The 12582-nt window shown below is 36.5% G+C and overlaps 1 protein-coding gene across 1 annotated transcript; it reads right to left on the reverse strand.

The window, feature by feature from the left end:
- Positions 1-10842: 10842 nt before the first annotated feature.
- On the reverse strand, positions 10843-11757 carry LOC126064008 (olfactory receptor 8K3-like). The gene has a single exon (XM_049862566.1). It carries the CDS (start codon positions 11755-11757, stop codon positions 10843-10845), a length of 915 nt encoding a protein of 304 aa, XP_049718523.1.
- Positions 11758-12582: the final 825 nt, after the last annotated feature.

The raw sequence follows: 12582 nt of genomic DNA on the forward strand, positions 1-12582 counted from the left end.
CTTAGATGGCTGCTTGCTAGCGTTTAAGACCCCAGACACCACTCTTCAAAGTGGGATGCAGAATGTTTTCTTAACAGATTTTATTATGCCAATTGACTTAGATGTCGACTAAAACCATGGTCCCCAGGCTTCTGCCCCTGGTACGCTGGCCTTCGAAGCATTCAGTTTATTCAGGAAACTTCTTTGCTTTTGGTTTAGTCCAGTTGTGCTGACCTCCCCTGTGTTGTGTGCTGTCTTTCCCTTCACCTAAGGTAGTTCTTATCTACTATCTAATTAGTGAATGCCCCTCTCCCACCCTCCCTCCCACCTCTCCTAACCACAAAAGAATTATTTCTTCTCAAACTATTTCTCAAGTTCTTATAATAGTGGTCTTATACAATATTTGTCCTTTTGCAACTAACTAATTTCACACAGCATAATGCCTCCCAGGTTCCTCCGTGTTATGAAATGTTTCACAGATTCCTCGCTGTTCTTTATCGATGTGTAGCATTCCATTGCATGAATATACCATAATTTATCCATTCATGCATTGATGGGCACCTTGGTTGCTTCCATCTTTTTGCTATTGTAAACAGTGCTGCAATAAAAATGGGTGTGCATATATCTGTTCATGTAAAGGCTCTTATTTCTCTAGGATATATTCCAAGGAGTGGGAATTCTGGATCATATGCTAATTCTATTTCAAGCTTTTTAAGGAAGCGCCAAATCGATTTCCAAAGTGGTTGTACCATTTTACATTCCCACCAGCAGTGTATAAGTGTCCCAATCTCTCCACAGCCTCTCCAACATTTATTATTTTGTGTTTTTTGGATTAATGCCAGCCTTGTTGGAGTGAGATGAAATTTGTTGGAGTGAGATGAAATCTCATTGTAGTTTTGATCTGCATTTCTCTAATGGCTAATGATCATGAACATTTCCTCATATATCTGTTAGTTACCTGAATGTATTCTTTGGTGAAGTGTGTATTCATCTTCTGCCCATTTTTTGATTGGGTTATTTGTCTTTTTGCAGTTGGGTTTTTGCAGTATCATGTAGATTTTAGAGATCAGGCACTGATCAGAAATGTCATAGCTAAAAACTTTTTCTCAGTCTGTAGGTAGTCGTTTTACTCTTTTGGTGAAGTCTTTCAATGACCATAGGTGTTTGCTTTTTAAGAGCTCCCCGTTATCTAGTTTTTCTTCTACATTCTTTATAATGTTTTTTATACTGTTTATGCCATGTATTAGGGCTCCTAACATTGTCCCTATTTTTTCTTCCATGATCTCTGTGGTTTTAGATTTTATGTTTAGGTCTTTGATCCATTTTGAGTTAGTTTTTGTGCATGGAGTGAGGTATGGGTCTTGTTTCATTTTTTTGTGCAGATGGATATCCAGTTATGCTAGCACCATTTGTTAAAAAGACTGTCTTTTCCCCATTTAACTGTTTTGGGGCCTTTGTCAAATATCAGCTGCTCATATGTGAACGGATTTATGTCTGGATTCTCAATTCTGTTCCGTTGGCCCATGTATCTGTTGTTGAACCAGTACCAGGCTGTTTTAACTACTGTGGCGGTGTAATAGGTTCTAAAATCAGGTAAAGTAAGGCCTCCCACTTTGTTCTTCTTTTTCAGTAATGCTTTATTTATCCGGGGCCTCTTTCCCTTCCATATGAAGTTGATAATTTGTTTCTCCATCTCATTAAAGAATGTCCTTGGGATTTGGATCGGAATTGCATTAAATGTATAGATCTCTTTTGGTAGAATAGACATTTTTACTATGTTAAGTCTTCTTATCCACGAGCAAGGTATGTTCTTCCACTTATGTAACTCTCTTTTGGTTTCTTGCAGAAGTGTACTGTAGTTTTCATTGTATAAGTCTTTTACATCTCTGGTAAGATTTATTCCTAACTATTTTATCTTCTTGGGAGCTACTGTAAATGCAATTGATTTGGTGATTTCCTCTTCGATGTTCTTTTTGTTGTTGTAGAGGAATCCAACTGATTTTTATATGTTTATCTTGTATCCCGATACTCTGCTGAACTCTCCTATTAGTTTTAGTAGTTTTCTGGAGGATTCCTTAGTGTTTTCTGTGTATATGGTCATGTCATCTGCAAATGGAGATACTTTTACTTCTTCCTTGCCAATCTGGATGCCCTTTATTTCTTTATCTAGCCTAATTGCTTTGGCTAGGACTTCCAGCACAGTGTTGAATAACAGCGGTGATAAAGGACATCCTTCTCTGGTTCCCAACCTCAGTGGGAATGTTTTCAGGCTCTCTCCATTTAGGGTGATGTTGGCTGTTGGCTTTGTATAAATGCCCTTCATTATGTTGAGAAATTTTCCTTCTATTCCTATTTTGCTGAGAGTTTTTATTATGAATGAGTGTTGAACTTTGTCAAATGCCTTTTCTGCATCAGTTGATAAAATCATGGGATTCTTGTCTTTTGTTTTATTTGTGTGGTGGATTACATTAATTGTTTCTCTGATGTTGAATCATCCCTGCATACCTGGTATGAATCCCACTTGGTCATGGTGAATTATTTTTTTGATATGTTGTTGAATTCTATTGGCTCGAATTTTGTTGAGGATTTTTGCATCTACATTCATGAGGGATATCGGTCTATAATTTTCTTTTCTTGTGGTGTCTTTACCTGGTTTTGGTATCAGGGATAATGAGTTTGGTCGTATTCTGTCCTTTGCTATGCTCTGAAATACCTTTAGTAGTAGTGGTGTTAATTCTGCTCTGAAAGTTTGGTAGAACTCTGCAGTGAAGCCGTCCGGACCAGGACTTTTTTTGTTGCGAATTTTTTGATTACCTTTTCAATCTCTTCTTTTGTTATGGGTCTATTTAGTTGTTCTATCTCTGTTTGTGTTAGTTTAGGTAGGTAGTGTGTTTCTAGGAATTCATCCATTTCTTCCAGGTTTTCAAATTTGTTTAAGTATGGTTTTTCATAGTAATCTGATATCATTCTTTTAATTTCAGTTGGGTCTGTTGTAATATCGCCCATCTCATTTCTTATTCGGGTTATTTGCATCCTCTCCTGTTTTTCTTTTGTCAGTTTGTCCAGTGTTTTACCAATTTTGTTGATTTCTTCAAAAAACCAGGTTTCGGTCTTATTAATTCTTTCAATTGTGTTTCTATTTTCTATTTCGTTTAGTTCAGCTCTAATTTTTATTATTTGTTTTCTTCTGGTGCCTGCAGGTTTCATTTGTTGCTCTCTTTCTATTTGTTCAAGTTGTAGGGATAATTCTTTGATTTTGGCCCTTTCTTCTTTTTGGATGTGTGCATTTATTGATATAAATTGGCCTCTGAGCACCGCTTTTGCTGTGTCCCAAAGGTTCTGATAGGAAGTGTTTTCATCCTCATTGGATTCTCTGAATTTCTTTATTCCATCCTTAATGTCTTCTATAATCCGGTCTTTTTTGAGCCGAGTATTGTTCAGTTTCCAAGTGTTTGATTTCTTTTCCATGCTTTTCCTGTTACTGATTTCCACTTTTATGGCCTTATGGTCAGAGAAAATGCTTTGTAATATTTCAATGTTTTGGATTCTGCTAAGCCTTGCTTTATGACCTAATATGTGGTCTATTCTAGAGAATGTTGCATGTGCACTAGAAAAGAAAGTATACGTGGTTGCTGTTGGTTAGAGTGTTCTGTATATATCTACGAGGTCATGTTGGTTGATTGTGGCATTTAGATCTTCCGTGTCTTTATTGGGCTTCTTTCTTGATGTCCTGTCCTTCACCAAAAGTGGTGTGTTGAAGTTTCCTACTATTATTGTGGAGCTGTCTATCTCACTTTTCAATGCTGATAGAGTTTGTTTTATGTATCTTGCAGCCCTGTCATTGGATGAAGAAATATTCAATATGGTAATATTTTCTTGGTGTATTCTCTCTTTAATCATTATATAGTATCCTTCCTTATCCTTTCTGATGGATTTAACTTTAAAGTCTATTTTGTCAGAAATCACTACTGCCACTCCTGCTCTTTTTTGATTGTTGTTTGCGTGATATATTTTTTTCCATCCTTTGAGTTTTAGTTTGTTTGTGTTTCTAAGTCTAAGGTGTGTCTCTTGTATGCTGCATATAGATGGATCTTGTTTTTTAATCCATTCTGCCACTCTCTGTCTCTTTATTGGTGCACTTATTCCATTTACATTCAGGGTAATTGTGGATAGGTATGAATTTAGGGCTATCATTTTGATGACTTTTTTTGTGTGTTGTTGACAGTTTCTTTTTCCCACTTGAATTTATGTGCTGAGTAGATTTTCTTTATATATTGTCCTTTCCTCATATTTGTTGTTCTTGATTTTGTTTCTGCTGAGTCTGTATTTTTCCCTTGTATTTTGTTTTGATGAGTAGGATAGTTTGTCTCCTTTGTGGTTACCTTATTATTTACCACTATTTTGCTAAATTGAAAACTAACTTTTATTTCTTTGTATCACCGTATCTTCCTCTTGATATGGAAGGTATATGATTACGTTTCTTCATCACTGTTACCTTGTTTTGGGCTTTATTATTTTATTGTTGCCTTCTTTTATATAATAACATCACTGTTACCTTGTTTTGGGCTTTTTTTTTTTTTTTAGTAATCTTGCTTTGTTTTTTTAGTAATCTTGCTTTGTTTTTTTGGATTTCCCTGTCTGGGTTGACTTCTGGCTGCTCTGCGCAGTGTTCTAGTCTTGGGTCGATACCTGATATTATTGATTTTCTAACCAAAGAACTCCCTTTAGTATTTCTTGTAGTTTGGTTTGTTTTTTACGAATTCCCTCAACGTGTATTTATCTGGAAATGTCTTAATTTCACCTTCACATTTAAGAGACAGTTTTGATGGATATATGAATCTTGGCAGACATTTTTTTTCCTTCAATTCTTTAAATATGTCATACCGTTGCCTTCTTGCCTGCATGGTTTCTACTGAGTAGTCTGACCTTATTCTTATTGGCTCTCCTTTGTAGGTGACTTTTTGTTTATCCCTTGCTGCTCTTATAATTCTCTATCTTTGGTTTTGGCAAGCTTAATTATAATATGTCTTGGTGACTTTCTTTTCAGATCTACCTTATGTGGAGTTCAATGAGCATCTTGGATAGATATCTTCTCATCTTTCACAATATCAGGGAAGTTTTCTGCCAACAAATCTTCAACAATTTTCTCTGTATTTTCTGTTATCCCTCCCTGTTCTGGTACTCCAATCACTTGTAGGTTATTTCTCTTGATAGAGTCCCACATGATTGTTAATGTTTCTTCATTTTTTAAATTCTTTTATCTGATTTGTCTTCAAATATATTAGTGCCAAGTGATTTATCTTCGAGTTCAGAAATTCTAGCTTCTACTTTCTCAATTCTGCTCCTCTGACTTTCTATTGAGTTGTCTACTTCTGTAATTTTATTGTTAATCTTCTGAATTTCTGATTGCTGTCTGTCTATGGATTTTTCCAGCTTATTAAACTTTTCATTATATTCCTGAATAATCTTTCTAATTTCTTCAATTGCTTTATCTGTGTGTTCTTTGCTTGTTGTGTGTTTTGCCTCATTTCCTTCCTGATGTCTTGAAGGGATCTGTATATTAAACTTTTATATTCTGCATCTGTTAATTCCAGGAATGCACTTTCATCTAGAAGATCCCTGGATTCTTTGTTTTGAGAGCCTGTTGAGGTGATCGTGGTCTGTTTCTTTAAGTGACTTGATATTGACTGTTACCTCCGAGCCATCTATAAGTTATTGTATTAGTTTATGCTTGCTTACTGTGTTGTAGCTGCTTGCTTTGTTTTGTTTTGGTATACCCCTATGGATTGCTTGAGGAGCTATCTTGATTTTTTTCACCTTTGGAGCTCTGGTGTCCTGTCCCCAGCTGGCTAGAGCTGTTATCAGGTATATCAGTCTAGGAGTCCATTCGGTTTGCTTGTATGAATTCAGCTCAGGTTTCCAGGTAGCTGATATCAAGTGTGTGGTAAAGGCTCTGCCCTACAGTCTTAGAGGGGCAGGGGTGATTGGCATATATACCGGTATCTGATTGCAGCAGGGGGTCAGGCTCTGAACAAGGCAGGGGGCTGAGAACCGACTCCCAAGTGTCTCTGAGGGATACCTGTCTGTGTTCCCTAGAGCTTGCTGGTGGGTGGGTTCTACAGAGGGACCATGGGCACCCAAAGTTTTTGGTTGTAAGGACTTGGAGTTACCAGTTATCTTTGGACCCCTGTCACGTGTCTCTGGGTGACCTATGTGGAGCTGTCAGTCCTTAGGCCCTTGTTGTGGGTAGGTGAGGACCTTGTTTAATAGGCAAAGCAGTGTCAAGTGTCATATACCCACCTCTCCATTGTACAGCTGTAGTGGTTGGAGTTTGCCAACAAGGGCCTATTCTCCCCAAATAGGCCCACACAGGTCCACAGAGAAGGGAAAGGTGCTCAAGGCCCATGGATGGTTTATGCCTGGGCAGGAGCCGCTTCTGTCCAGAGCTCCCCTGGTTAAGGGAGCTAGCAAATTATCTTTTCCCCCAATTTGCAAATGTTTTCCTTCCTCAATGCTGGGATGATGGCTCTAGGTGCTCACCAGGGTCTATCTCAGGCCCATGGATTCAGCTGCTGAAGCCAGCTTGGGGATGGGGGGGCACAGTAAAGTGTATGCAAGTACTTGTCTTTTGCTAAGAACGCTGTTCTCCTCAGGTTTGGAGGTATGAGTGGGGTGTGTGCCTGGCTGCTTCTCCCTGAGGAAACTGGGGCCAAACGCTAGTACCAGCCTGCCACTGTTACCACTGCTGCCGCTCCAGGAATGGTGCCTGAGGGCCCCCCACGATTCAGGTCCAGAAACCTCTCTCTACTTCTGAACAGCCTCTTCCTCCCCCTGCCCCTCAGTTCATTGTCTAAGCTTGCCTTTAATGCTCAGGGCTCCCAGCTTGTCACAAATATACTAGTTTCATTTGTTTTTTTGGGTCTTTGTTGTAAAGAGGGTTCGATGGCTGTGTCTGTCTATTCTGCCTTCTTGGCTCTGCCTCAAAACAAATTATTTTTTAAAGTATTTACATCACTTTAATTTTCCAGTAGTAGATTTGAATGTTCCAGTTCCTCCTCATACTTCACAAATACCTGATATTCTAATAGATGTATAGACTTATGTGATTAATGTCTTAACTTGAAATTCATTTATGAATAATGAACTGAACATTTTTTATGTGCTTTTTATATGCCAGCTGAATATATTCTTTAGATAAGTTATCATTCATTTTTATGAGCATATTTATGGACTACTTCTTTTCTTTTCTCTTTTTTCTGTTCTTTCTTTTATCTTTCCTTCTTTTTGGGTTTTGAGAGCTCTGTATATGTTATGGACACAAGTCATTTATAAGATATATTATTTGAAAATATTATGTCTCAGAACATGACTTTTTTTCATACAAGTGTCTTTTGAAGAGCAGACATTTTAGTATTTGATGGGGCCAAACTTTTTGTGGTTTTTGCTTTTGGTGTTATATCTATGAAATCCTCATATGTATCTATAGAGTCAATGTAAGCTCACTTAAAATCAAAATAGGCTTTTTTTTTTAAATAAACTAATAAGTTGAAAGTAATTTCACAAATAAATGCTAAGTTAGCTTTTTAGTTCTGTAATTGTAGTGAAGGTTCTTTTAGATTTTTTGCATTAAAAAATTATGTCATCTATCAATAGAAAAAAGCTTTCCTTCTTCCTTTCCAATCTGGATGCTTTCCTTTTAATTATTTATTTTTTATTGCCTTAGTGTATTGGTTAGAGTGTACAGTAAAATGTTGAATAAATATGGCAAGAGTAGATTTAATTGCTTTGTTCCAGGTCTTACTGAGAATGTATTCAGTCTCTCATAGTATGATAGTAGCTGTAGGTTATTCATGGGTTCCTTTTATCAGTTTGAGAAAGTTCCATTTTAATACTAGTTTGCTCAAAGTTTTGTCACAATTATTGGGGCTTTTAAAATATTTTTCTGTATCTATTCATATGACATATGTCATTTCTAATATGTTATTATGGTGAATGTCACTAATTGATTTTTTAATGTAAAACTAACCATGTATTTCTGGAGCACATCTAATTTGGTGTGTTATTGTCTTCATGGAAACCCTGGTGGCATAGTGTTTAAGAGCTATGTCTGCTAACCGAAAAGTGGACAGTTCAAATCCACCAGGTGCTCCTTGCAAACTCTATGGGCAGTTCTACTCTGACCTATAGGATCGCTATGTGTCAGCATTGACCCAACGGCAACGGCAATGAGTTTATTGTCTTCACATATTGCCAGATTGAATTTCTTAAATTTTTCTTTAGATTTTACACATGTGTCTGTTGTTTTCTTTACTTTTAATGCTTTGTCTGCGTTTGATATTGGGGTAAAGCTATCTTCATACTGAAAATGGGAATATACTCTCCTCTTTAGTGTTGTGGAAGAGTTTGTGGAGAACTGGCTGATTCTTTTTCCCTAAATGATTAATAGAATTTCCCAGTAGAGCCATTTGGCTCTTATTAGAAATAAGCAGTATTTTAAATTTAAGTTTCCCTTGTAATATCCTCTTTATCAATTTTTTTTTTCTCAAGTGTTTTCTAGTCTCCATACACATGGAAATATATCATACTCCTCCTTGCATGGTCCTAACCTAAAACTCTGATTGGATTTGTTTTTATAGACAAATTCCATATTCCCTCCTTTAATGTATCTAAAATTTATCTTATCTCATTACAAAATTTTTGAAAGTTAAAATAAGAAAATATGCATGGAAAATTAGGAGGGAATATGGAGCAACTATGTTCAGAAACTGTGGCAAATATATAATATGCTTTTTATCACGCCTCACTCACTAGAAACACAGCATAATCCAAACCATGGGTTATCTACTTTGCTTCTTCCAAGTAGAATAATTGAAATGATGAATTCAAAAAATAGATCCTTCTCAAAATATAGTGTGCAATCATATTACCAAAATTTAAGAAATTTTAGGGAAAAAAAAAAAACAGAGAAGACCTAACCCATCATAAAATAGACCTCTTACTTAAGGATACATAAACAATTAGAAAATGACTTCTAAACAAGAGTATCTTGTTTTTCTAGAGGGATAAGGATAACAATCTATGAGACAAGAGCATACAATTAGGAGCCAATATCAATTTGGTAGAGAAAAAAATGAAAAAAAAACTTGGAAACTTCTATGGCTGACCTCAATAAATTTATCTTAACTGGTATATCAGGCAAACTGGCTGATTTAGACAGAACCAGATACCTAGCTGATCCTGTTGAATGCAATAACTCTATTTTGTTACTGTTTTTTATCATTATAATATAATAATAATAAAAACAATAACAATGTAAACAGACTCTAATGGCTCATATATGAAAATACAGGCATTGATGATGAAAGGGAGTGTTTTCAAGGTTTAGAGAGTGGACATTTGAATAGATTTCAGATGACTGGGTACTTCAAATCATTCCACCATACTGAGCTTTATTCCAATCAAAATAAGCCACCCTGGGGAAGATTAAAAAGAAAAAAGTTGCCATCCAGTTGATTTTGACTCATAGGAACCCTGCAGGACAGTGTAGAACTGACCTGTAGTGTTTCAAAGGAGCACCTGGTGAATTCAAACTGCCGACCTTTTGGTTAGCAGCGTTAGCTCTTAACCACTACACCAGCTGAGTTTCCAATGAAAATATAGTGCATAATAAATATTTACCAATGTTTTGGAAAGCCAAACAAATGAAAGAGGCAGCAAGCTTAACTCATCATAAAATATCCTGCTACACAAAGAAATACACAAAAAAATTGAACATTTTTTGAATTTTTTCATATAGATGAGAAAAGATTTTTAAAAAATGGAAGAAGAACTAAAATTATTAAATAAGAAAAACCAGCAGGGTAAGAATTCCAAACCTGGGAGCCTCTATGGTCGGCCTCAAGAAATTTATCTAAGTTGGTATATATTCTGCTCTAGGCAAAATGGGTTGATTAAAACAAAGTCAGATGCAGAGCTGAACCAGCAAATTGCTAAATGGCAAGATATGTTGAATTAACAGATTTACAAGTGAAAGTAAATGCATTGATGAGTAAAGAGTGAAGCTTCAAGGTCCGGAATGGGGCTTTTGAGCAAATTCAGGTAACTGAGTACTTCAAATCATCACACACACTGACAGTCCTTGCCACCTGGCTTGAATCTAATAGCCCCCCTCAGAAGACTATGAAGGCTACAACAGAAGGCAAGGGTTATACAAACATACACACACACAAACACAAGTGGTGACGCTGCAAAATTTATTCTAAGAGTTCAAAAAACACCTGAATCATTATAACACCACTTTTGTACCTAGTACTTTTTCCCCACACCAATTCAGCATACCTACCCAATTTTTTTGCCTGATTTCATGGTTCCCAGCACATTTTCCAAAAAGCTCATCAACCCACTGACATCGAATTGATTCCAACTCATAGCAACACTATAGGCCAGAATAGAACTCCCCACAGGGTTTCCAAGGCTGTAAATCTTTATAGACGCCAACTGCCACATCTTTCTCTCGCATTGGGTTCCAACCTCTGACCTTTCAGTTAGCAGCGGAGCACTTTAAACACTGTGCCACATGACTCCAACACATTCTTCTGTACCACAAAACTGACTTAATTATTATGTTGATGATTCCTGTATCCATTTCAAGGAAGGCAATGATTTTTACTCTTTTGTTTATCAATGTATTTACAGCACTTAGTAGAGTGACTGGCACATAGAAGGCAATTGACAAATAAATGTTGCATGTATTTGTGCTTGCTATTCCTATTGGAGGTACACAGACAAGACTTGAAGTCTATGATGTAATTTATAGGAACCATATGGTACATCAAACTTTAGAAAAGATACTGCTTATTTTTTTCATGTCCTATGTAGGGCGAACTTTACCTCTTTATTCCTCAAGCTAAAAATCAGGGGATTCAACATGGGGATAACCAGGGTGTAAAATATGGAAGCCACTTTATCAGTGTCAAAGGAGTGACTGGTCTTGGGCTGCATGTACATAAAGATTAAAGTCCCATAGAACATTACCACCACAGTCAGGTGGGATCCACAGGTGGAGAAGGCCTTTTGCCTGCCCTCAGCTGAGTTCATCTTGAGAATGGCTACAAGAACTAGCAGGTAAGAAACAAGAACTATCAGGAGAGATGAAATTAAATCAAAAGCTGCTAAGATACGAATGATCAATTTGATTTCACGTGTGTTTGAGCAGAGCAAAGATAACAAGGGGAGACTGTCACAGTAGAAATGACTGATGACATTGTAGCCACAAAAGGATAAATTAAAAATCTTTATGGTGATGAAAAGAGATACAAATATGCTGTTAAGATAAGTGATTACCACCAACACCCAACATATCCTTTGTGACATGATGACTGTGTACAGCAGAGGGTTACAAATAGCCACGTAGCGGTCGTATGACATTGCTGACAGAATAAAAATTTCACTAGTTATGAACACAAAAAAGAAAGCCAGCTGTGTAGCACAAAAATAATAGGAGATTGTATTTTCATCCACAACAAAATTTACCAACATTTTGGGTCCCACAGCTGTTGAATAACCAAGATCAGTGATAGCCAGGTGTCTGAGAAAAAAATACATGGGAGTTTGTAGCTTGGAGTCCATCTTGGTGAGGATGATGATGCCCAAGTTGCCCACCACAGAGATGGTGTAGATGATCAGGAACAGCCCGAACAATGGCGCCTGCAGCTCTGGGAGGTCTGTTATTCCAATCAGAATGAATTCATTCAGCACTGTTAGATTGTGTTTGTCCATCTAGGCCCATCTGGAAACCTATTCTGGATAGAAACATTCAGCATAGTCAATAGTCTTTAGGTAGTATCATCTAGTAGATTTCCACATACAAAGCCAGTATACTGAACAAATAAGTTAAATCCCAGCTTTCTAATACAGGTAGCTGAAAGTAAATCCATCTCCCACAATTGACTCAATGGCACCTAAAGACAATGACAACACATAGAAATAGAGATAGAGGGAAATGGATAGGGAGAGAGGAACAGAGGAGAGAGAGAGAGAGCTAACTGGTTATCACTGGGGGAAAATTTTCTCCCCAAAGAACATTCGTCAATATCTGGGACATTTTGGATGTCACACTAGGAGAAGGATACTACTGATATCTAATAGAGGCCTGGGATATTACTAAACATTCTACTGTATACAGGGCAACTCCCCAAAATGCAAAATTTCTAGCCCAAAATGTCATTAGGGCCAAAGTTGAGAAATTCTGATATAGATATCGATGTAGATGTATATGTGGTGTTAGATATATAGATTTACTTATGCTTATATAGATATACATATGTTTAGATATACATATATATAAACATATATACATACATACATACATATATACATTTTTTTATATACATATGCATACGTGAATTAAAAATAAAATTAAAAATTTTAGGTGTTAGGTACGTGGATGGTTACTAAACTTTTTGTTTGTCATTTATATAATGACAATCACATGATGACATTTTCAAAATTATAATACACATGTTAATTATATTATAAAAATTTTGAAGTGCAAATTCCCAAAATGTATGGAAATGTTTTAATATGCCTTACTTCAAAACATAG

The sequence above is a fragment of the Elephas maximus genome, chromosome 20, assembly GCF_024166365.1.
Source record: "Elephas maximus indicus isolate mEleMax1 chromosome 20, mEleMax1 primary haplotype, whole genome shotgun sequence".
Classification (NCBI taxonomy): domain Eukaryota; kingdom Metazoa; phylum Chordata; class Mammalia; order Proboscidea; family Elephantidae; genus Elephas; species Elephas maximus.